Source organism: Chinchilla lanigera, unplaced genomic scaffold (assembly GCF_000276665.1).
Source record: "Chinchilla lanigera isolate Chin_1 unplaced genomic scaffold, ChiLan1.0 scaffold00045, whole genome shotgun sequence".
NCBI lineage: Eukaryota > Metazoa > Chordata > Mammalia > Rodentia > Chinchillidae > Chinchilla > Chinchilla lanigera.
In genome coordinates, this window is record NW_004955446.1 from 16,367,653 (window position 1) to 16,389,419 (window position 21,767).

General features: G+C 38.4%; 1 protein-coding gene across 1 annotated transcript in view; it reads right to left on the reverse strand.

Annotated features, from left to right (window-relative positions):
* Parp8 (poly (ADP-ribose) polymerase family, member 8) overlaps positions 1-21,767 on the reverse strand; it is a gene marked incomplete at its 5' end in the record, with an annotated part of 184,106 nt that overhangs the window by 35,039 nt on the left and 127,300 nt on the right. Inside the window, 4 exon segments of the mRNA XM_013518449.1 lie at positions 12,984-13,079; positions 13,183-13,233; positions 14,788-15,352; positions 15,958-16,083. Coding sequence (XP_013373903.1) covers positions 12,984-13,079; positions 13,183-13,233; positions 14,788-15,352; positions 15,958-16,083 — 838 coding nt within the window.

Genomic DNA, 21,767 nt, shown 5'->3' on the forward strand with positions numbered 1-21,767 from the left:
CCTGTAATCCCAGCACTCAGGAGGCTGAGGCAGGAGGATCATTGCAAGCTGGAGACCAACCTGAGCTACAAACTGAGCTCAAGGCCAGCCTGAACTGCACAGCAAGACCCTGCCTCAAAGACAAAAAAAAAAGTGTTGGAAAAGTATAGGATTGTATTAACCTTTTAAGAATCACAAAACCTTTAATTCATTAATTTTCTGTGTCTTAGTTACTTGGCTCATTGCTGAGACAAAGTACCCAACACCCAAAATTAAGGGAGGAAAGATTTATCTGGCCCATGGTTCCTACAGGTTTCAGTTCATAATTGGCGGGCGCCAAGGCAGTGTGGCAGGCAGGACAGGCGTCACAGAGCAGGAACAGCTCATGGCAAGCAGAAGCTAGCAAAGCAAGCAAGGGGCAAGACAAGCTTCTCTCTGTCTCTGACACTGTATCCAGGGTAGCAGAATTAGAGTGATGCCAAACCAATGAGTGGACTGACTGACACATCCTTAATTCCAGCATCATACTCTAGATTCAGCCACCTCTTAAAAGCCCTAATTACAACTACATGAGGCTTTAGGGGAACATCTAGACCCAAACAGAATTATGTGTTTCTGGTTTTCTGGTCAATGCTTTGGATTCTTGTACTTGAGACACATGTTCAGGGTCAGGAAAGGTTACTGACCCATGAGAGAGACCAAGGCAGATCTGCTGCAGGGCAAACAGAGCAGATTAGAAATCAACAGAGGGTTGCCCCAATTTGTCACATACAACAAATATGTTATTTGACCATTAAAACCAGTATCTACTCAGTTGGATATTATTTAAAAATCATCTTTTTGAACTAAAAAAAAAGAAATCACTTAGCTAAACTATTATTTCAGTTTAGGGCTAGGGATATAGCTCAGTGGTACAGTGCCTGCCTGGCAAACTCTAGGTTGTGAGTTCAATTCCAGGTACCAAAAAAAAAAAGAAAAAAAACTCCACATTAGTTTAGCTTGTGTTTCAGAACCCCAAATCTGAATACTTTAGGGGGAGACAGTATTAGTAAAGTACTCTTTTCCATCCATTCTTCAAATACTAAAATCAGACCTAAATGTAAAACAACCAATCTGTTTTGTCTTAGAAGGAAGGGGAATTTCTTAAACTATAACCAAATAACAACTGTGATTAATTTCACACAGAAAATAAGAGCCTCGGGTCCAAACATTGGTCTAAGGCTCACAGCAAAGTGCATAAACAAAAATACAGACTCAACTTTCTCAGCTGACTTTGCTTTGATAGAACTGGCGCTCCTCTCAGGTGAGTGACAGCCATGTGCAAACCCAAACCATCTAGGAACCACTGGCCTATAATCTCACCCCGAATCAACCCACTCAGAACAGGCGATCCAGAACATTTTCAGGTGGCAGGCAAAGGCAAGGAGGTCACAGTGCTCATGCCACGTTAACGCGTGTGGAGTCGAACAGTCTATTAGCCAGAAAACAAGGGACTGCCAAGAATCTGTGACTGGGGTCCGACCTGGTAGGGACGTTAATCCACAAAACTACTTGGTATGGTTTTCTCCATCAGAGTTTAGCAACTCACGTGCAGGGATCAAAGATTAAAAACAACTACACTGATCAAAGACTGCGTGTTTTCAAAGTGCACATTATAAAAAAGCAAGGGCACTATTTTTCTTATTTTCTTGTTTGCCAAAACACTAGAGAAAGACAACACATTTAAAATGAACCTCCTAAAACAGTTTACATCATTAACACCCTAGCCAATTTGAAATAGAAAGAAAGGCTCATTGAGTTTTGGTTTGGTTTCCTGATACCAATCCAAGTGGTGCACAGTTAAATTGAAAATCTAAGATTCTCTGAGCAATTCTCCTGATGCTGATGTGAGTGTTTTGCAAATTCGAAGTGTTATGTCAGAACTCACCTGGGAATGACATTTACAGACTTTTTAAACAAACAGAAGAGAATACTGGAGCATCACAGTATTTCTAAATAAGTACTTTAGTTGCCTGTGTTGCAGGAGACATAACACGTTACCTCTCGAGTGGAGTGACAGAGAAGTACAAGGACTAACATTTTAGCATTTTGCGGGGAGAGGGGTAACAGGGCATCTATGTTACCTTAAAAAAAAAATCAAGTTTGAAGAGAAAAAGCATGAGAAGAGTGAATTTGGAAACAATTCTACAGAAACGGAACATAACCTATAGGTTTTACATAACCTATTTAATCACCACCTGGGCTACAGTTTCTCCTCTTTGGAGTCCTAGTACAGTACATAATACACTGCAGCATGTGGACTGAATAAACAGTCAATAAATCAGTCCACTGTCTGCTATCTCATAAGAAACATTTCTGATTTTTTACCTATTATTCTTAACTTTATAGCAAAACATTTTGCATTGTAATACAAAATATACTTCAAAAAAGAATGTGCCCAATGTATCTGTTTAATAAAATCAAGTGAAAGTTCTGCATGTTTACTCCTTTTCCTTTAAACACAAGAATCTCCTTGATTTTCATTTCTTGACCTGATTTCACTTATTACTTAAAAACCCACAGTTTTCTCATTTCCTTAGGTAGTTTGTGCTGCAACAGCATTAATCCATCGAATAGGTATTTATTTTGAAAATATATTCTCTCTTCCTCATAAAAGCACCCTCCCCTTCATGAAAAATAGCAGACTTTGATGTGGACACAAAGTGAAGCAATTTGGAGTAAGACATAAAGAATACTGATAGCAACAATGAGATCTTAACTCTTCACTCTAGGAACAAACCACCAGCAATTAAACCACAATGAGTGAACCTTAAAAATGTGTGCATTTTTCAATTTCCAGGACAGAAATGTGGTTAATTCAAGTCCATAATCCTACAGTAAGACCACCCCTCCGCTGTGCTGCCACGGAGCCTGTTAGAATCCTGTGTGTATTATCAACTAGAAGAGTAATATTGAATAAATCACTATTTTCCTCATCTGTGAAGTGGGGATAATAACAATATCCACACCTCACAGAGCTACTGGACAAATTAAATGTGATAATTAATGAAGCCACTGAGCACATAATCACATTAAACAACCACTGGCAAGCGCAAGGTCGTGAGTTCGGTTCCTAGTACCGGAGAAAAACCAAAAAACCAAAAAAAAAAACAAAAAAAAACAAAACATTAAACAACCACGCAGAAGGTACTTGCTACTGGTAACACTGCTGTTATCTGTGTAGTCAAGATGGCACGGCCTGCATGGACAAAGCAAGAGATCAAAGGTCAAGAGTGGATGCTGACAAAATAAACACTGCTCCAAGGCAGGGCAGGCTGGGATGATTGGAGCACACCCCCTATTCTCACCATACCTACACTTCTCTGGGATGGATAACAAAACTGCATCATCTCTTAATGAATCAATTCTAATTTAATTAATTTAGATCTCTTTAATGGTTTGATCAATCTTGCATTCTTACATCTGGTAATCTGAGCAACTTCACTGAAGATAACAATATGCAATATTACAACCACTATTAATTCCTATCATTTTGTTTTGAAGCCCTGTACCAAATTTATTGTTTTTGTGTTGTTTTGTTTTTGTCTATGTTATTGCTATTTTGTTATTTTTTTATTCTCTTTAGAATAAAAAAAATTAAACAACAACAAAAAAAGAATTACCTCTGAGAAAAGTTGACTGACCAAAAAAATGATATGGTGCTGGAAGGGTGGCTCAGTAGCAGAGCACGTAGCCAGTGTGCATGACAGCCCGCATTCAATCAGCAGCACCAAAAATGAAAGGCTTGTACACTGTAAGACTAAACTCTGTTTTCATATCTTTTCCCCTAAGTAAAGGGAAAACAATAAATCACAAAATCTGACAGATGATTATGTCTATAAAATATATACACATTTTTTTAGATATAAAAATCTCAATTTGCAAAAATTCTAGTAAAGTTATTTGTTTCTAGGCTTTGTGGTTTATCTTGTCTACATACATTAGAACAAGAATGATTTCTCCTAAAAAGAATAACACTGAGTCTCACATGGCACATTCTAGTTATCAAGCCTTCCGTACGTGTTTAAAATGCAGGGTTTTGAAGTCAGACAGAACTTGGTTCAGAGCCCAGCCTCCACCCACAGTATCTGGATGATGTTGAACAAACTGCTTAACCTCTGTGAATTCTAATCTTATTTGTACCATGGGAGTAAAAATACCTAAAGCACAAGAGATTTTTATCAAAATAAAATAAGGAAATCAATATATATATGGCATATTGTTTTCTAAATACACATACACACAATATGCCTGGTGCATTATGCCCAGTAATCTCCACTCCTCTGCTAACCGTGATAGATATTTACGCACACTTTATTCTTTCTCAAATTCAAGAGCAGGACTGTACTATGCAGCTGTAATAAAACTTACTGTATATTTCAAACTTTGAAATGAGGACTGATGACAGCAAAAATGTCAATAAGAAATCCGAACTTTCACCCTCTTTTATAAAAATACTAGCAAAAATTATCCGAATCGAGGCTTTGCATTCTGAAAATTAGCCAAAAGCTTTCAAAATAACCCAAGGAGCACTACTAAAGATAAACAGTTGAATTTGGTAAGAATAGCAAAATTTGCAATGATGAATCTACCTGAGTCCCATGTTCCCTACCTAGCACCGTGATGGTGCTAAAGGTAACACTCATATTCCTGGTACTAGAGAAAGCAGTACGGAACCGTCATTTCGGGATCTATGGTGCTCTGAAGGTAAGCTCAAAATAACTATCTTTACTTCTGCCTGACTTGGAAATCACCCAGCACTAAGTCCATAGCATGAGCGAGGACTGAAATGTACTGAAATATACTTATGGCAATATTTTAGTTACTGCTATGTATAGCTCATCAAGGCAAGCCATAACAAATTAACCAAAACGTTGAGAAGGAAAGCCTGGGCAATAAGATGTTGATAAAGACAATAAAAAGCTTACATACATTCCTTGTGAATCCACAAGCCCATGTGCTTGCCCATGGCTGTCTGTATGCTCAAGAACAATTTACCCTCAAAGGTCACCTCCATCTGACCTTAAGCTTCTGTGCTAGCAAGAAGAACCAGGTTAGGGTAGAGGCATCAACTTCTGGCCTAAGTAATAATGGCAAACCCCAAGGAACACAGAGCCTCCTCGCGATCAAAAGCCTCCCTTGTTAATAACAATAAGCCGGCCACTTAATGAACAAAGCCTGGCTAAACAAAACAATGAGTAGAGACTATCTAGAAATAACTTAGGGGGGGAAAAAAAATCACAAAACAAATTACAATATACAACAACAAAGTAACTTTTAAGGACAGAGATCTGATTCCCAAGTGGCCACATTATCATAGTTAAAATATCCAGTTTTCAATAAAAAAAGTATAAGGCACGGAAAGTATGAAATAAGGCCCATAACTAGGCCTTAATCAACAGAAAGGGTCGCAGAGAAAGCACAGATGTTAGGCTTACTGAACAAAAACTGTGGCAACTATTTACCAAATGTTCAGAGAACGAAAGAAACCTACATCTGAATAAAGAAGAGACAATATCTCAAAGAGAGTGAATTTATAAAAATGAAACAAACAAATACACTGAAGTTGAAAAGTACAACCACTGAAGTGAAAAAACCACTAAGGGACTGTAAGAGCAAATCTGAGCAGGTAGAAAAAAGGACCATGAACGTGAAGGCTGATAGACTGAGATGCGCTACCCCAAGTAAGAGCAACAGTCAACAGTGAAGAAAAGTGAACAAAGCCTAAGAGACCTGTGAAACACCATCACATAAAAAGCGTACAGAAAACGGGGAGGTCCACCAAGAAAGAGAAAGGAAACGATGCAGGAAAAACAGCTGAAGAAATACAGCTTTAAAAACTCAAAATTTATTTAAAAATATTAATTTATGCTTCCCTGAAACCAATGAACTCCCATCGAGATGAGCAAAGATACAGTCTACACAGATGAAACTGGATGAAAAGTCCAGCATGAGGAAGTAACTGCTTGAGCTAAAGCTGACCAATTTGTTTAAAAAAACCATTACATAAACCTGTAATTATGTTGTACAATATATTCATGAGGAGACAATATAGAAAGATGTAGTCTATAACTTCATACATAAAAGGGTAAGGGAGATTGAAACTATGTAAGGGGAAAAGTTTTATGCATTATTAAAATCTAGTTGATTTTCTAGTTGATTCAAACTAGATTTTTCAAAATTAAAATGCTAATTGCAACTCCCTGGGCAGTAATTATGAAAATAAATCAGAAATTTATGGGAATTAAAACAGTACACTAGGATATTCTCATTTACACAACAAAAAAGGCAGTGACAAAGAAATAGAGGAATACAAAGATCTATAATACATATAGCAGATGAAAGCCACAATGATAGTTCCTTCTTGATAATAATTACATTAAAATACAGGAAACAGCAAAAGAGAATAAAAGAAAAAAGTGATAGTATCAAGAAGCACAGAAAAGGCAAAGATAAACAGAAAAAACACTTTCTTGTTCGAAAAGAAACCACAAACTAGGATTAAAAGGGAATTTTGTTAACCAGATGAAATGTATCTATAAAGAAAAATCTGTAACAACGAAAGGCTGAAATCTTTCTCCCTAAATTATGAAATAAAGACTTCTACTCTTACTACTTGGAACTAAACTTGTACTGAAAGTTCTAACCCAGCCCACTACGTAAGCACAAGTAATACAAAGCATCCTATCTGCTGATGATACAGTCTCACACAGAGAAACATTAAAGAATCCAAAAATAATACAGCTTATAACTAAGTTCACAGAATTTGCAGAAAACAAGGTTAACATGACTATTTCTCTATGCTAAGAATCTGAAAATGAAATTTAAAAACTGAATTTACACTAACATCAGAAAGGAATACAATACATAAAAATAATTTGATTGAAGAAGTATAAAACTTTAATACTGAAAACTACAAAACAGCATTGAAAGAAATTCTGAAAGACCTAAATAAATGAAAAGATATCCCTGTATCCTTGTGCATGGGTTGGGAAGATTAATAAGACTGCATCTTAGTTCATTCTAACTATTACTAACAGAATACTATGGGCTGAGCCTTCTGTTATAAACATCAAGCAAGCATTATCACAGTTTTGCAGGACAGAAAATGAAAAATGAAGGCAACAGCAGATACAGTGTCTGATGAGGACCCAGTTCCTCGTTCACTTATATGACAATAAAACCAACGACAGCTGCTGCTGCGTCTGCATGTGGCACAGTAGTGGAGCTCTCTGCACTCCTTTTTAGAAAAGCACTAATTCCACACATGAGGGCTCAGCCCTCATCTCATGATCACTTTCCAAAGGTCCAATCTCTCAATATCATCCCATGAGGGCAGAATTTCAATAAATGGATTTTGAGAGGACACAAACATTGTCTACAGCTGATGACAATAATGCCCAAATTGCTTTACGGATCCCAAGTAAATCTACACGAACTCCAACTGCCTTTACTAGGAGAAACAGACAAGTGAAAAACAAAACTGATATGGAAGTCCAAGGATCCCAGACAGTCAAAACAATCTTGTAGAGAGAGAATAAACAAATTCATATTTCTTGGTTTCAATCTTACTACAAAGCTAAGCAAGACTGCAGTGCTGGCATAAAAACAGTTATACACGTCAGTGGACACAGAATTAAGAGTCCAGAAATAAACCAACACGATGCTCAAATTATTTTCAACAAGGGTAACAAATTACTTAACGAAGAATAGTCTTTTCAATAAACAGTACTTGGAGAATGGAGTGTCTACGTGATAATCTTTCAAACCAAAGAATCTGGGCTCCAACCTCATGCTACCTATGTACAAAAATTAACCTGAAAAGGACCAATTACTTAAATGTAAAACAAACCATAAAATTCCTACAAGCAAACAATGTCAATCTCATGACACTGAGTAAGCCATAGCTCCTCAGACACAACATCAAAAACATGCAACAAAAGAAAAAAAATTAATACATCAGATTCATCAGTATTTAAAACTTTTCTGTGTCAAAAACCACTCTCAAGAAAATGAAAGGGGGTGCAGTGACCATCTTGTGTCTCGGTAACCATGGTACTACTGTGTGAGTGGACGCTGGTGTCTATGGGAATGGGTCAGGTGAGCATCTATACCTGTGATGCAGCTGCGACATTGTATGGGATGTATGTGCGCTCTGCGGGCCACAAAGATAGACCTGTGGGGCAATGTACATGGACTCTGTCACCACAGCTGTGATGCAGGCCAGTTGAAGAGAAAACACCCTCAGGAGGAAGGTCCATTACACACCTTAAAGTCAAGGCTCAGAGACTCACTGAGCTACCCAAGGTGGTTTCAAGAGTGAGATCCTCCTGCCTCAGCCTCCCAAGATCTTTTCCAGGGTGCCGCACGATACTCTGCTGTCAGAAGTCCACAGACTCTGCCTAGCTGTGGCTCCTTCTCAGACTCAACTTGTTTTGAAGATGCTGGCGGTTTTCAAAGGCTGTCCAGAGAAAGCAGACCTAGGGGGCCAAACTGTTCCTGTGTTAATGTTGAGTTCAGGCCAGCTAAAGAGAAAGCACTCTCAGGAGGAAGACCCATTATACATCTTAAAGTTAAGGCTTGGAGGAAATGCCAAGATGATAAATCCAGTCACGAGAGCTGAGACTGTAGCCCACGGTATGGTGATGTTCTCAGACGTGGCCACGGAATTCTCCCAGGAGGAGTGGGCATGCCTGGACCCTGCCCAGCGGGCCCTGTATGGGGATGTGATGCTGGAGAACTACAGCAACCTGGTCTCCCTGTATTTGGAGCCAGCACCTATAGATAAGAATTCAGCTACAGAAAAGAGCATTCATAAAATGAATCTTCACAGAAGGGATGCACAGATCAGAAGCAAATCTTGTCCAGCTAATGGGATGTGTGAAAGTGAGTCTGAAAGACCCCAAGGCTCTAGAGAGGGGAGTCTAGGCCAGGACCAGAACAGGACTCTTAGCCAAAATGGAGACTCCAGCTGAAGAGAATCTCAGCCCAGAGGGGAACTTGAGCCGAGAAGGGGACCCCAAACAGGTGGCAGCCAACTCCCGCGAGGAAGCTCCGGCTGGAGAGAGCAGAGTGAGGGAAGTTCTTCAGCCGCAGCTACCAGCTGAGCCAGCACCAGAAGATCCTCAAAGGGGAGAAGTCCTATGAGTGTGAGGACTGCGCTGTGGCAAGGCCTTCCGCTGGGGCTCCAACCCATTCACAAGAGAATCCACACGGGGAGAAGCCTTTTCAGTGTCAGGAGTGTGGGAGGTTTCACGCACGTGAGCTGTCTCACTCAGCACCAGAAGATCCACACCAGGGAGCAGCCGTACAAATGCACCCAGTGCAGCAAGGCCTTCATTTACAGGTTGAGCCTGGTGAAGCACGAACACATCCACACCGGGGAGAAGCCCCACGAGTGCAAAGACTGCGGGAAGGCCTTCACACTGCCACCAGCTCACCCAGCACCAGAAAACTTACGCGCGAAAGCTCACGTGTGTGAGGAGTGTGGGGAGGTGTGTTAGCATGCCCACCTGAAAGGACACCTGAGGGTTCATGAGAGTTAGAAGCCTTTTGAAAACAAGGCATGTACCGAAGCTTCTATCCTGCACTTGTCCCTTCCTCGCTGTGAGGAACAGTCACGATTAATGTAACACAGAAAAGCCTTCCCTGGTCATTCCCACACTTACAACATCACCAGTAACATGAGAGGCACATGTGACCATGGAGAAGGTACTTTTCCTTATGATTACAACATGTTCTTTTACCAGATAGGCTGGTGCATTAAGTCATCGAAGTCTAGCAGTACCACTCCATGTTTTTTTCTTCATTTCATCTTTACTACATTTCAACTTTACTACATTCTAGGAATAACTCAGCTAAATAATACAAGGGGAAGCCTTTAATCATGGCACACACTCCACGAAGAACCAGCAGCATCCTGTCTCTTTACCTCCTGGGAGACACGCCCTCATACTTCCTGTTACCCTGTGCACTGCAGATGCACCTCAACATACAGTAGGGCGACATCCCAATAAGCCCATCTCAAGCTGAAAATACCATTCAAAAATGCACTTAGTACACTCGACCAACCAAACATGGAGGCTAGCCCAGTATAGCTTAAAAGGGCTCAAAATTTCTCCCATGAGCCTAAATTGGGCAAAATCGTCTAAAAGTCTATAAGTGCTGGATGTCCCATGAAATTTATTGAATATTTTATCAACAGTGAAAACTAGTGGCTATATGGTTACACTTTCACACCATCATGAGTTCAGAAATCACTGCTTGTATTGGGTCCACTTTTGCACCATCCTACAGTTCAGAAACTAGTGGCTGCATGGTTTATACTTTCACACCAGCCTAAAATTCAGAAGTCAGGGATTGTATCAGGTCTGCTTTCGCACCATTATAAAGATCAGAAATTAGTGGTTGTGTGGGTTCACTTTTGCACCATCATAAAATTGAAAAATTGTAAGGTGAAACATCTACAACTTGAAACCATCTGTACTGCGAAATGTTCATTATGTGCACCGTTTGTACATAGAGATAATCAAATCTACCTAAGATTGCTGTTGTGGAAATTAAATATATGGTACGTGTAAACTCCTTGACACAGTACCTGGAATACTGTGTCAGCTCAGTTAATATTACCTATTACTGTTCTTGTGACCACCATTTGTGTTACTCTTAGTGAGCTATTACCAGACCACCTGGGAGTGCAGTGAGTTTAGAAGAAGATCAGAATTCTAGGAGAAAGCATAGATTACTGTCACTGTCTTTAGTTTGTCAGTCATGACTTACTGCACAAAAGAAACTGAACACAAAAGGTTATGTCAAAAGCACAAAGCATGATGATGAAATGATGCTCTGAAGGAAAACAGAAGCAAGAAGTAGACCGCAGGAGATCAGCCTGTGCACCTAAGGAAGGAGACATGCAAAAAGTACAAGGAATCCCTCAAGTTATGACACAGCAGATAAATTAGATGGCAGGAGATTAAGCACTTTGCTAGAGAAGATCGCCAGGTAGCCAATAAGCAAGTGAAGTGTGTTCAACACCATTCCTCATCAAAGAAATGCAAAGTAAGACACAACGGGATGTCACCAGACACTCACCAGAATGGCAAAAAATAAAATCGTAACAAGAAAGTGTACTTTGTGCATCTCACCGCAAAAAAATCAGGTAAGAAAGAGAAGGATGTCGGTTTGATCCAGTCGTTCCACACTGTATACATGTATTAAAATACATGTTGTATTCCATAAATGTAATATAAGAAATAAATGTAACACAATTATTTGTCAATGCAAAGTATTAATAAAGTTTTGAAATCACATTGGAAAAAAAAAAAGAAAATGAAAGGACAACCCACATAAGAGGACAAAGTATTTTCAAATCATATATATGATAAGGAGCCAGAAATAAGGATCTAGTATTCAGAATATATTAAAGAAACTCAACAATAAAAACATATAAACAACAAAACTAAAAATGAAAGATTTGAACACACTTCTCTAAAAATAAGTACATGGAAACATGTTCAAAGTCATCTGTCACTAGGGAAGTGCCTATCAAAACCACAATGAGCTACCACTTCATGCGCGATAGGATGGTAAGAATTTTCAAACGAGAGAAACAATAATAGGAATGTACAGAAACTGATGCTATCATACCTTTCCACTGGGAATGTAAAATGGTACAACTGTTACGGAAGAATTTGGCCTTTCCTTAAAAAGTTAAACAGAGTTAACAAATATCCCATCAACTAACAGTGAATAATCAAATGTGGTACAGCCATAAAATGGACTATAGTGTCATAAAAAAGAATAAAATACATGCTACAGGGATAAAACTTGAAAATATTATCTAAGTCAAAAAAATAAATGGTCACACGTTACATTTGGGTGATCAGTGTCCAGAACGTGAAATCTGTAGAGCCAGAAAATGTATTAGTGGTTGCTAGGGCATGAGAAAAGACAGAAAGTGTTATGCAGTTTCTCTTGAGGATAACAGAAATGCTATGGAATTAGTTTGCATGAGTCAGATTTTCCATTCCTGGGACAATACATTTGGAGAAGGAGAGATTTATCTTTGCTCAGGGCTTCAGAGAATTCAGTCCACGGCTGACTACAAGGGCCTTGCAGAGGACAGCTACTCTCAGCCCCCAGCAACCACAAAACAGAGCTAGAAGGCAGGAGCCAGGGACAAGAACACGCGCTTAGGTCACGTCCCCAGTGGCCTCCCTCTTCCTACCAGACCTCACCCACTAACAGCATTTCAGCTATGAACTGAATTAGTGAACGGGATAATCCACTGAGTGCAGCAGCCCAGGATCAATCACTTTCCAAAAGTCTCGCCTCTGAACACATGAGAATTTTGGGGCACATTTTATATTTAAACCAAAATGTCATTTGACTGTATACTTTCGTGATTTCAATGTAATATGAACCTTTCCATAAGAAATGACCAAAAGAAGGCAACTTTTGAAGCTGAATGATTTCCCCCAAACTGTATTATACACACTGATGCTTATTTCCATATATTCTTGACAATGTCCCAAGTGTATCAGGAATTTAGCATGTTTGGAAATCTTTCTTAGGATTCTCCCAGTGCTATAGTATCCTTCTTCTAACTAGCATAGGTCTATACTCTCCTACTTATATTATGCATTTTAAATTGTAGAGTTTTAAATAAACACTGTACAAGCATCCTTAGCATTTCCCCTTTTAAGCAGTATTTCTTAAAACTCCACAATTTGTGGTCAACATAGGTACAGTGTAATGTAGTGACATGCAAGAAATGCAGTAAGAAATGTTTGCTAGCACCAACCACCTATTCCACAGATCCCTTCAGGAGGAATATTTTTACCCAAATTATGCCAGTTAGTTACTTAAATCATTTGCCCAATATTTACTTTAAACTGTATTCATTTACACTTCATGTTTTAACACTTTCACATATATTCTAAGTGATTCCAGCAACAAGAACTTACCCTAAGCATGGGGCCATTTTGAAACACATGTGGCTCATCACAAACCACACAGTACTCATTCAGTACAGGGATCCGCTGTTCGGCAAACTCAATTGTCTGAATAAAACGATAAAGACAAATAATTCAGTCAAACTCATAAACGAGCTGAAAGCCTAGTAAGGACGAAACTATTTCTACAATGGATAGTCTCATCTCTTACCTGCACAAGGAAGCCTCGGTCTCGTGTTGGAATGCATTTTGCACCATTAGGCTATAAAAGGTAAAGTAAAAGAGTAAGAGCATTTTAATTGGGCAAATGCACGATAAAATAATACTGAATACAGAAGTGATTGTTCTAAGATCATATGAACTATTAAGCCACTATACTATCAAGATGTTAGAATTTCTTTACTCAGCTAGTTTTAATGCCCTTTTTGCATTACTATTACAATTTTTCCCAAAATTAAATGATTAGCGTTCTTAATTGCTGAGCTTCTAGTTCAAATGACTGGCCTCGACTATTACTCATCAGCAAATGCTCATACCTACTCATCAGAGTATTTCAACCTTTTTAAAAAAGTGATACGATTACTCCTCCAAGGGAAAATTATGGAGCTACTAAAAGTGGCTCAACCCTAAGCATAATACACTTATGCTTAGACATACAGGACACTATAGAGATTTTCCTTCATAGACTATGTGAAATTATCTTTCTTGGGCAAAACTATCATGGGAAACACTCCACTGTGTAACTGTTTGACACTCTTTTCTCCATGACCGGAAATCTTACCTTAAAATAAGAATGGGCCTTTAGGATGCTCACATAAAGTTGCCATCATGCTCAAGTTTTCATAAAATACAGTCTTACGGCATAACGTACAATTTAGTTTCAAAACTAAATCTACATCAGGAGTAACTTCCTGAAAACAGTATTTTATTTTTTGTCAATTTTATCTATGGTTGGGTGTATTCACATCGATGACTTACAGTTAAATATGCACTTCCCAACACACACACACACACAATTCAGAAAACATAAACTACTCTAAAGGTGAATTTTGTGTAAAATAATACCATACAAAAATCTTAAATTATTACTACAGTTATCTCCTGGCTCCAGGTTCAGCATAATACGGACCCGAGAGGCAAATTCAAGGGTGGCGCTGGGCTATCTCTTCAACATCGCTTCTACCAGTCTCAATATTTATTGGCAAAGTTCTCCTAACTTCAGGGAGATTACTCTTAATTTAGTTCTAGAACAAACATGGTCCTCCATAATTCATGTGAATAAAAAAAAAAAAAAAAAAAAACAAAGATTAGAGGGCTGAGGATATAGCTCAGTGACATACGTGCTTGCCTGGCAAGCACAAGGTCCTGAGTTCAATTCCCCGTACAAAAAAATAAAAACCAGAGATCAGATATACCTACTTAACAAAACATTAACTTAGAGCTTAAAAGGAATGTTTTGTGCATCCAATGGGTTTCCTTCTGTTTTTAGTAACATTCAATACCATGACAAAAATTTGCACTGGAACTTAAACCAATAACTGCATTTTTTTAAGAATCAGAACTAACATTCAGTGCAACAACTGCAAATGCCTGATACACAAAAGCATCCAAAAAGAAAAAATAGCAAATATAAAAAACAACACCCATCTTAGTTCTTTCCTCCACTAACTCTTAGGTGAACAATGAAACTCCACTACTCCTTAGCTAAAATTTTAATTTTTTAAATTATTTTAATATATTTTAATTTAATATAAACATATTTTTTAATATTTTTTTAAAATTTGGGTAAGAACTCAAGGTGAAAATATTTACGCACAGCAGGCTGGGAAGATGAAGATGAGGATGGTGTTAAGATACCAATAAGCCCTGAGGTAAGAGAGAGCCTCCTGCCTTCCGCAGTAGGTTCCTTGAAAAGCTCGGTTTTGGATGCCTTTGGGGCGCTGGAGTAAGACTTGCTGAGCAGTTTGTGACTCTTCAGTCCGTACAGCTCCTCCATTCTAAGGTTGCTGGAGTAAGACCTGCTTAACAGTTTGTGGGGCTTCAAGTTGGCGGTGTGCTCGCATCTCGGGTCTCCAGAGCAAGATCGAGTCAATAGTTTATGTGACTTCAGAGTGAGGCAATCCTCTTGCTTAACAGCAGCAGGGCAGGGACGGCTCAAGAGTTTGTGCGATTTAATTGTTGTCATCGCCTGCTCAGCTCTGGGATCGCTGGACAGGGAGCGACCAAAGGTCCTATGAGACTTGGCGGAGCACACGTCATCCGCCTTGACCGTGCTGGAACAAGTCCTGCGCAGCAGCTTATGCGTTTTGGAGATGCCATCTTGCTCAGATTTCAGTTTGGATTTGCTTTTCCCACAGCCAGGGGGAGGATAACTTGGCGACCTTATAAATGGAACAAGAATTAATACGGGGCAAAGGATGAGTCTAACAGACTACAGAGAACACTTGTCACGCTCAGTCTCAACTGCAGAGCGCATGTGTTACCATCTCACTTAAATACAGCCTACCCAGGCAACGTGAAAATCAAGCACATGTGTAGAAAGATCCCAGGAATAAAATCCCATGTTCCTGAAAAACAGAAGACTCTAAGCCCCACCACCACCACGGCCACTTTCCAGGGCTCTATATGAAACTAACCGCTCTGGAACTCTAGACAAGCCAAAAGCAAATACAGTTTTAGTAAACTGAACAGATGCTAAATAAATAAAAACTACAGAAATGAATGATTATGTTTCTGATAAAATATATGGAATTTAGTCTAAAGTTATAAAGAAAATAAACAGGTTGGGTGTAGTAATACATGTATGTAATCCTAGTACTTGGAAAGCTGAGGCAGGAGGATCAACATGAGTTCATGACCAGCCTTGGCCAAAATAGACTTTGTCTCAAACAAACAAACAAACAAATGCCAAGACTATAGGATGCTCTAAACTTACTTACAGTGGACTGGAGCTCATCAAGACAATGGGGAAGTCATGTGTACCAACCTGCGCAAGGTAGAAAACAAATGCAGGGGGGACTTCACTTTCTTTTCTGACAGCTTCTTATTGTGCAGGCAGCTGGACTTTTCTTTGCTCTGTTTCCACTGCTGTGTAACAAATGTCTGCATGATTCTGTCAAACCAAAGGTAATTCTGTTATTACAGTCCTAAGGTGACGCATATATTTATCATGATAAAAATGCATTTATCAAAGGAAATAAACACACACTAACCAGTAAGATTCTCACTTAGATTTACTATATCCAAAGGTTTTCATACATAAGAAAGAATCAGACAACTAATTACCAAGACTTTATTATGACTATCACAATATGGGAAAATAATTACTAATTATTAAAACAAAGTACAATCCAGTATGATTTAAAAGTACAAATGATAGATGAGCCCATAGAAGAATAAATATATAAAGAGAATTATCAGGATAATCGTCAGAATCAGCAGCGTTAGCTTAAGTGGTAAAAAAAGAATCTCAATTATTTTTAAGTAAAGCCCATTTCTTTTTACTTGATTTGCTTCTATCTGAAACAAAACAAAATTCTATAGAAACAAATCATGCAAAATTGACTCTGTGTAAAAATACGTGGTTAGCAAACCATTGTCAGCACAGTGGAGTAAATATTTTTTAAAATTTGGGTATCTTAACAGTATTTGCAAAGTAAAGCTTTTTTATTACTACCAAAAAGCAGGAATGTGGAAATTTCCAGTCTCAACATAGCCAAGAAGATATCTACATCAGACACTATGGTAATATTTCTGGCATGTCAGTTCTGCACTTGGGAGGAGGGACCAGGCTGGGACAGCTTCTGTGCCATCTTCCAGGTGCCAGTGGACAACCAGCCTCTGGATGTTAATATTTCAGATGTAGACTTTTCTTTCAAAAATGACGTTAGTATTGCCTGTCATGCTTTTTTCAATTCTTTCCAAAATAGATTGGTTCTGGGAAAGGAAAATGGTACTGACATTTATTTACCAGTTACAATGAGAGTAAAACTTTATATACACATTTTTTTTTCCCTTTAATTTTCAAGGGGTCAGATATAGCTTAGCGGCACAGTGCCTCCCTGGAAAGTATAAGGTCCTGAGTTCAATTCCCAGTTACAAAAAAAAAAAAAAAGCTCCAGGCATTTCCACAAAGTAGCTATTATTGCACATATCTCACAAATAAGATATAAAAATGAAATCTGCCCAAGCAGGCTTGAGTAATGGAGACCGAGCCGAGGTACATGCATTAACCAATAGGGCTGGCACACGTACAATGTATGTTATTCAACAGGGACAGGCATGATTCTGAGCACAAGGCGAGTTATAAAATTTCTCAAGATCCTTCAGTATTAACAAACTAAGTCATTCCCCAAGAAGTTTATCATTTAGACTTTAACAATGTTTCTCTGCCAGCTTTGGTAGCAGTGAGACACAGGGGAAAACTGCTATGAATACATCATGATTCTAAATTCACAGCAAATTTGCCTTAGAGCTCAACGAGAGGCTCTTTTACCCTACACTTCATGTTTAAAGACTTTTTCATCCAAGATTTCACCAGGATTTAAATGTAATAATGCTATTAGAATATTCATTTCTCTCCAAACCTAGTAGGAGATTTTTACTGACAACACACTTTGTACCAAACAGATCACTTGTCTTTTTCTGCTGAGATTAAAAAAAAAAAAATTCCCATTCTGGTGCACCATTCTCTAAATCAGCCAGCAAGTATTTGCTTAATAGGGACAAGCTAACTGGAACATCAACAAAAAAAATCACAGGTAGAAATGGTTGAAAGTCCTTTTCTCTTTCATGTTACATTAGCGTGCATTTCAACATCTAAAATCAGTAATTCTTTTAACTTGGATACTCAGACTTGCAGTTTTTCTTAGATACAAAGGGAATGACATTGGGCAAGAGAGAGAGCTCAAGGGTAGAGCACTGCCTAGCATGTGTGAGCACCTGTATTTGACTCCCAGCATGGCAAAAAATAATGATTATTTAAAATCAGCAGCAATCTGAAGTATATACACGAGTACTTTTGGTAGAATGACCACCTTTTTCATATACAGAGCCTCTGAAAGATCTAAATATCCACATCTGAGGATGTGTTTACTGTTGTGCTGGCACCAAAAAGAACTCTGGCAATTGTTGCGGGCTAATAAAGAGAAAAGTATGTCCAAGTGTACACCTGCACTGGGTGAAGAGCAGGTGCTGCTGCAGCCAGCTGTGTGATAGCGGTTCATGGGCACCGCACACAGCCAAAAAGAGTCCATACAGGTAACACACCATTTTCTTCAAGCTGATTTAAAAGACAAAACAAAACAAAACTATGCTCTAGATAGTATTAGACTGTAGGATTGAACTTCAGCAAAGTAATATTACCCATCAAGCTGAATTAATGGCATTCATTTACATTTTTAGTGTTTTATTTTGACTTGCTCTTAAATCGTACATTGGATTTGGCTTTATACATGTGGGACTCAACACATGAAGACTTTGTACCTGATTTTATTTTGTACATTTCTGAAGTGAAGCAAGATTTACAGTCATTTCCCTCGTAAATACAATTTAACTTTGCTCAGTGGAGAATGTCATACAAAGTTTAAGGTCATCTTCACCGTCCCTTACATGCTCTTCTCTTTAAAGACAGTCACCCCATACAAGACCAATCGCTGTGCCACTGTGTCCTATCAACCATGAAAAAGTGCGTATTTTCCCTCTGGGGCTTTTTTGTTAATTTCACGTTCTCCCAGTATTAACTAAATGCCACAGACTTACTCCTTAACTTACATGAGACAATGGGACAGCTAGATTTCTGTGAGATTAGTGTATGCGACACCAGTATCCATCTGGAGTACATTCTACCTCTATCACTTTCTCACAGTGTGGCCTTAAATCTGTGAACCTCCCAAGTCCTCCATTTTCTCATCAAGGAAATATAACAGGGACACGGCTTATGCTTCATTGGGTTGCGGTGAAGACTGAAAAACGTAATGTATGACAAGTATCTGGAGGACTGGCTGACATATAATAAAACTGCCAAAGTATTTGCTGCTGCTGCTGCTGCTGCTGCTGCTACTGGTAAGACTTTGTCACGCTGTCCAAAAGACAAGAAAAAGAAATGAGAGAAACACTTCATGAGGGTCTCTTATTTCCTGAGAGTAGACCTAAACAGTTACAAAGATTTAAACTTGCCTTCCTTCTAGTACATTTCTGGAAAAACAATCTCTTAATATTTGAGATTCTTGGGGCTGGGGATTTAGCTCAGTGGCACAGCGCCTGCCTGGCAAGCGCAAAGTCGTGAGTTCGATTTCCAGTACCGGAAAAAAAAAACAAAAAACAAACAAAGAAACAAAAAATTGAGACTCTTTTTGTGAAGACACAATTGGGGATAACTGTGAAGTAACTGTGAAGGAATAATTGTGAAGACACAATTAAATGTTTAAATGTTATGTAATTGTCAACTAAGGATTACAACAAAACCCAGTCATTCATAACTAAGGAAACATACATATCAGACTAAAATTTATCAAGGATCATGAAAAAAAACTCTATTCCATATTAACAAATTTCCTACCTAGCTAAAATTTATCCATAAAAGTCATTTTTCAAGAAGATTATCTGGAAGCAAGTATTAATAAAACGTGATACGTTCTACTAAGTTTTTAAATAGTGAACATAGTCCATAGATTTCTGCGATTTCTCGTGGTTCGAATTATATCCACCATTTCTTTTTCTGAACCCACACAATGTATTCAGAAGCCACTAAAGGTACAGAGCTATGTATCTCTAGTGCTTTCATATTCTTGTGTTGTTTTTCTCAACCCCATCCCACTTTATAAAGAAAGTTCTTAAGGAAGAAATTGAATAGGCAATCGCAAATTTGTACCAAAGGAGGTGGCACCAATTTGGGGAGCATAAAGAAGATGCAGGTCCCATGCTTCTCCCCAGGACCTGCAAGATATGGATTCTACCCAGGAAACAAAATTCAACTGCACTGGAGAAGCATACCTAATCCTGGAACAGAAAACTGAGATGATGTCTCTGGTGAGTGCTTACAAAAGAGCATTATATAATAAAACATGCTAAACATATGCTGCAAGTTGAATTTAGGTTAGAGACACAAAACTCTAAACATTAAGCATTTATTGTCTGATTCTACATTTGGACATATTTAAACTCAACACTGGGGATTTAGAAGAACATTCCTTCCTGATTTTCAAATGCAGATGTACAACTTATAATTGAGTAATGCTGCCTCAATGCAAAATCATAAAAACTGGAGGCAAATCTAGAGCTCTGCAATGGGGATAACCCTAGACATTACACAAGACTTCCTGTATTAGGCAAAAAGTCCCTGTATGGCAAAGTAAACAGTTTCAAAGTGTTTACTCTTAAGAGTATTGCTCAATAAAAGCCAGTGTATAATACCAAATGAAAACTGATAAAAATAAAAGCGAGCATGTACAACGCATCCTGATGAACAATCTAAACAATGTGTTTCAGTGTGCAGTTGTCCTGTGGTCTTTCTTTACAAATTTAAGTTAAATTTACCCACTTGAGAAAGAAAGGCAGTGAGGTAGAAAGGAAAAGAAACATGATGGAGATTCCCCAAACAATTTTTTTTAAAAAGTCCATATAATCTTGTAAACTCACTACTGGGTGTTTATGCCAAGGAGGTGAAATCAGCACACTGACAAGACATCTGTACTAGCATGGTTATTATAGCACTATCCACAATGACCCAGAGATGGAAACTGTATGTGCCATCAGATGACAAATGCATGAAGAAAAGGGGTACATGTGTCTGGACAAATACCATACTGTCATAAAAAAGAATAAAAGCCTGCAATTTGCAACATTATAGATGAGGCTTCATAACATTATAGTTGGCCTAGGGATATAGCCCAGTGGCACAAATGCCTGCTTGGCAAGTGCGAGGTCATCAGTTCGATTCCCAAGTTAAAAAAAAAAAAAAAGAATGTATTATTGCAGTTAGTGAAATAAGACAGGCATAAAAAGATAAGCACAGCATGACTCAACCTGTATAGGGAATCTGAGAAAGCTGACCTCGTAAAAGTTGAGGAGAATAGAGGTTATTGGAGGCTGGGCGGTCATGGGGAGCTAGGAAGGTTTAGTAAATAAGTGTTCAGTTCCAATCCGGTATACTCAAGAGGTTCCAGTGTGACTGCAGATAACCACTATGTACCATGTGTTTCACAAAACTAGAACAGGGGATTTTGAATGTATTCACCTTAAAGAAACCATAGATGTTTGAGGAGAAAGATATGTTTAATGTGATTTAAAATTTATACAATTTCTAGAAACATCACATTAATATGTTTATTTTATATACATCAACATGCATGTTTTATGTATTATCTTATGCAACATGTATATTAATATGTATATTCTTGTGTTGTGTGTATCCATAAAGAACTAAGTTTAATTTTAAAAAGTTTTTTTTAAAATTGCAAATCCAGCTGGGCATGGTGGCACACGCCTGTAGTCCCAGCACTCAGGAGGCTGAGGGAGGAGGATGGTTGCTAGTTCAAGACGAGCCTGGGCTACAAATGAGCTCAAAGCCAGCTTGAACTGCACAGTGAGACCCTGTCTCCAAAGCACACAAAAAAATTGCAAATCCACTTGTGAACTAGATACATATTTAACCATCTCCCAATGTATATATACTTTAAGACATGTTGTATACAATAAATATTACCAATCAACTTTTTGAAAATTAAAACTTAATGAATAAAATAAAATTGACCTCAATTCAAGTAATTCCATCTGCTCTGAGAAAGGCTCAGGTTC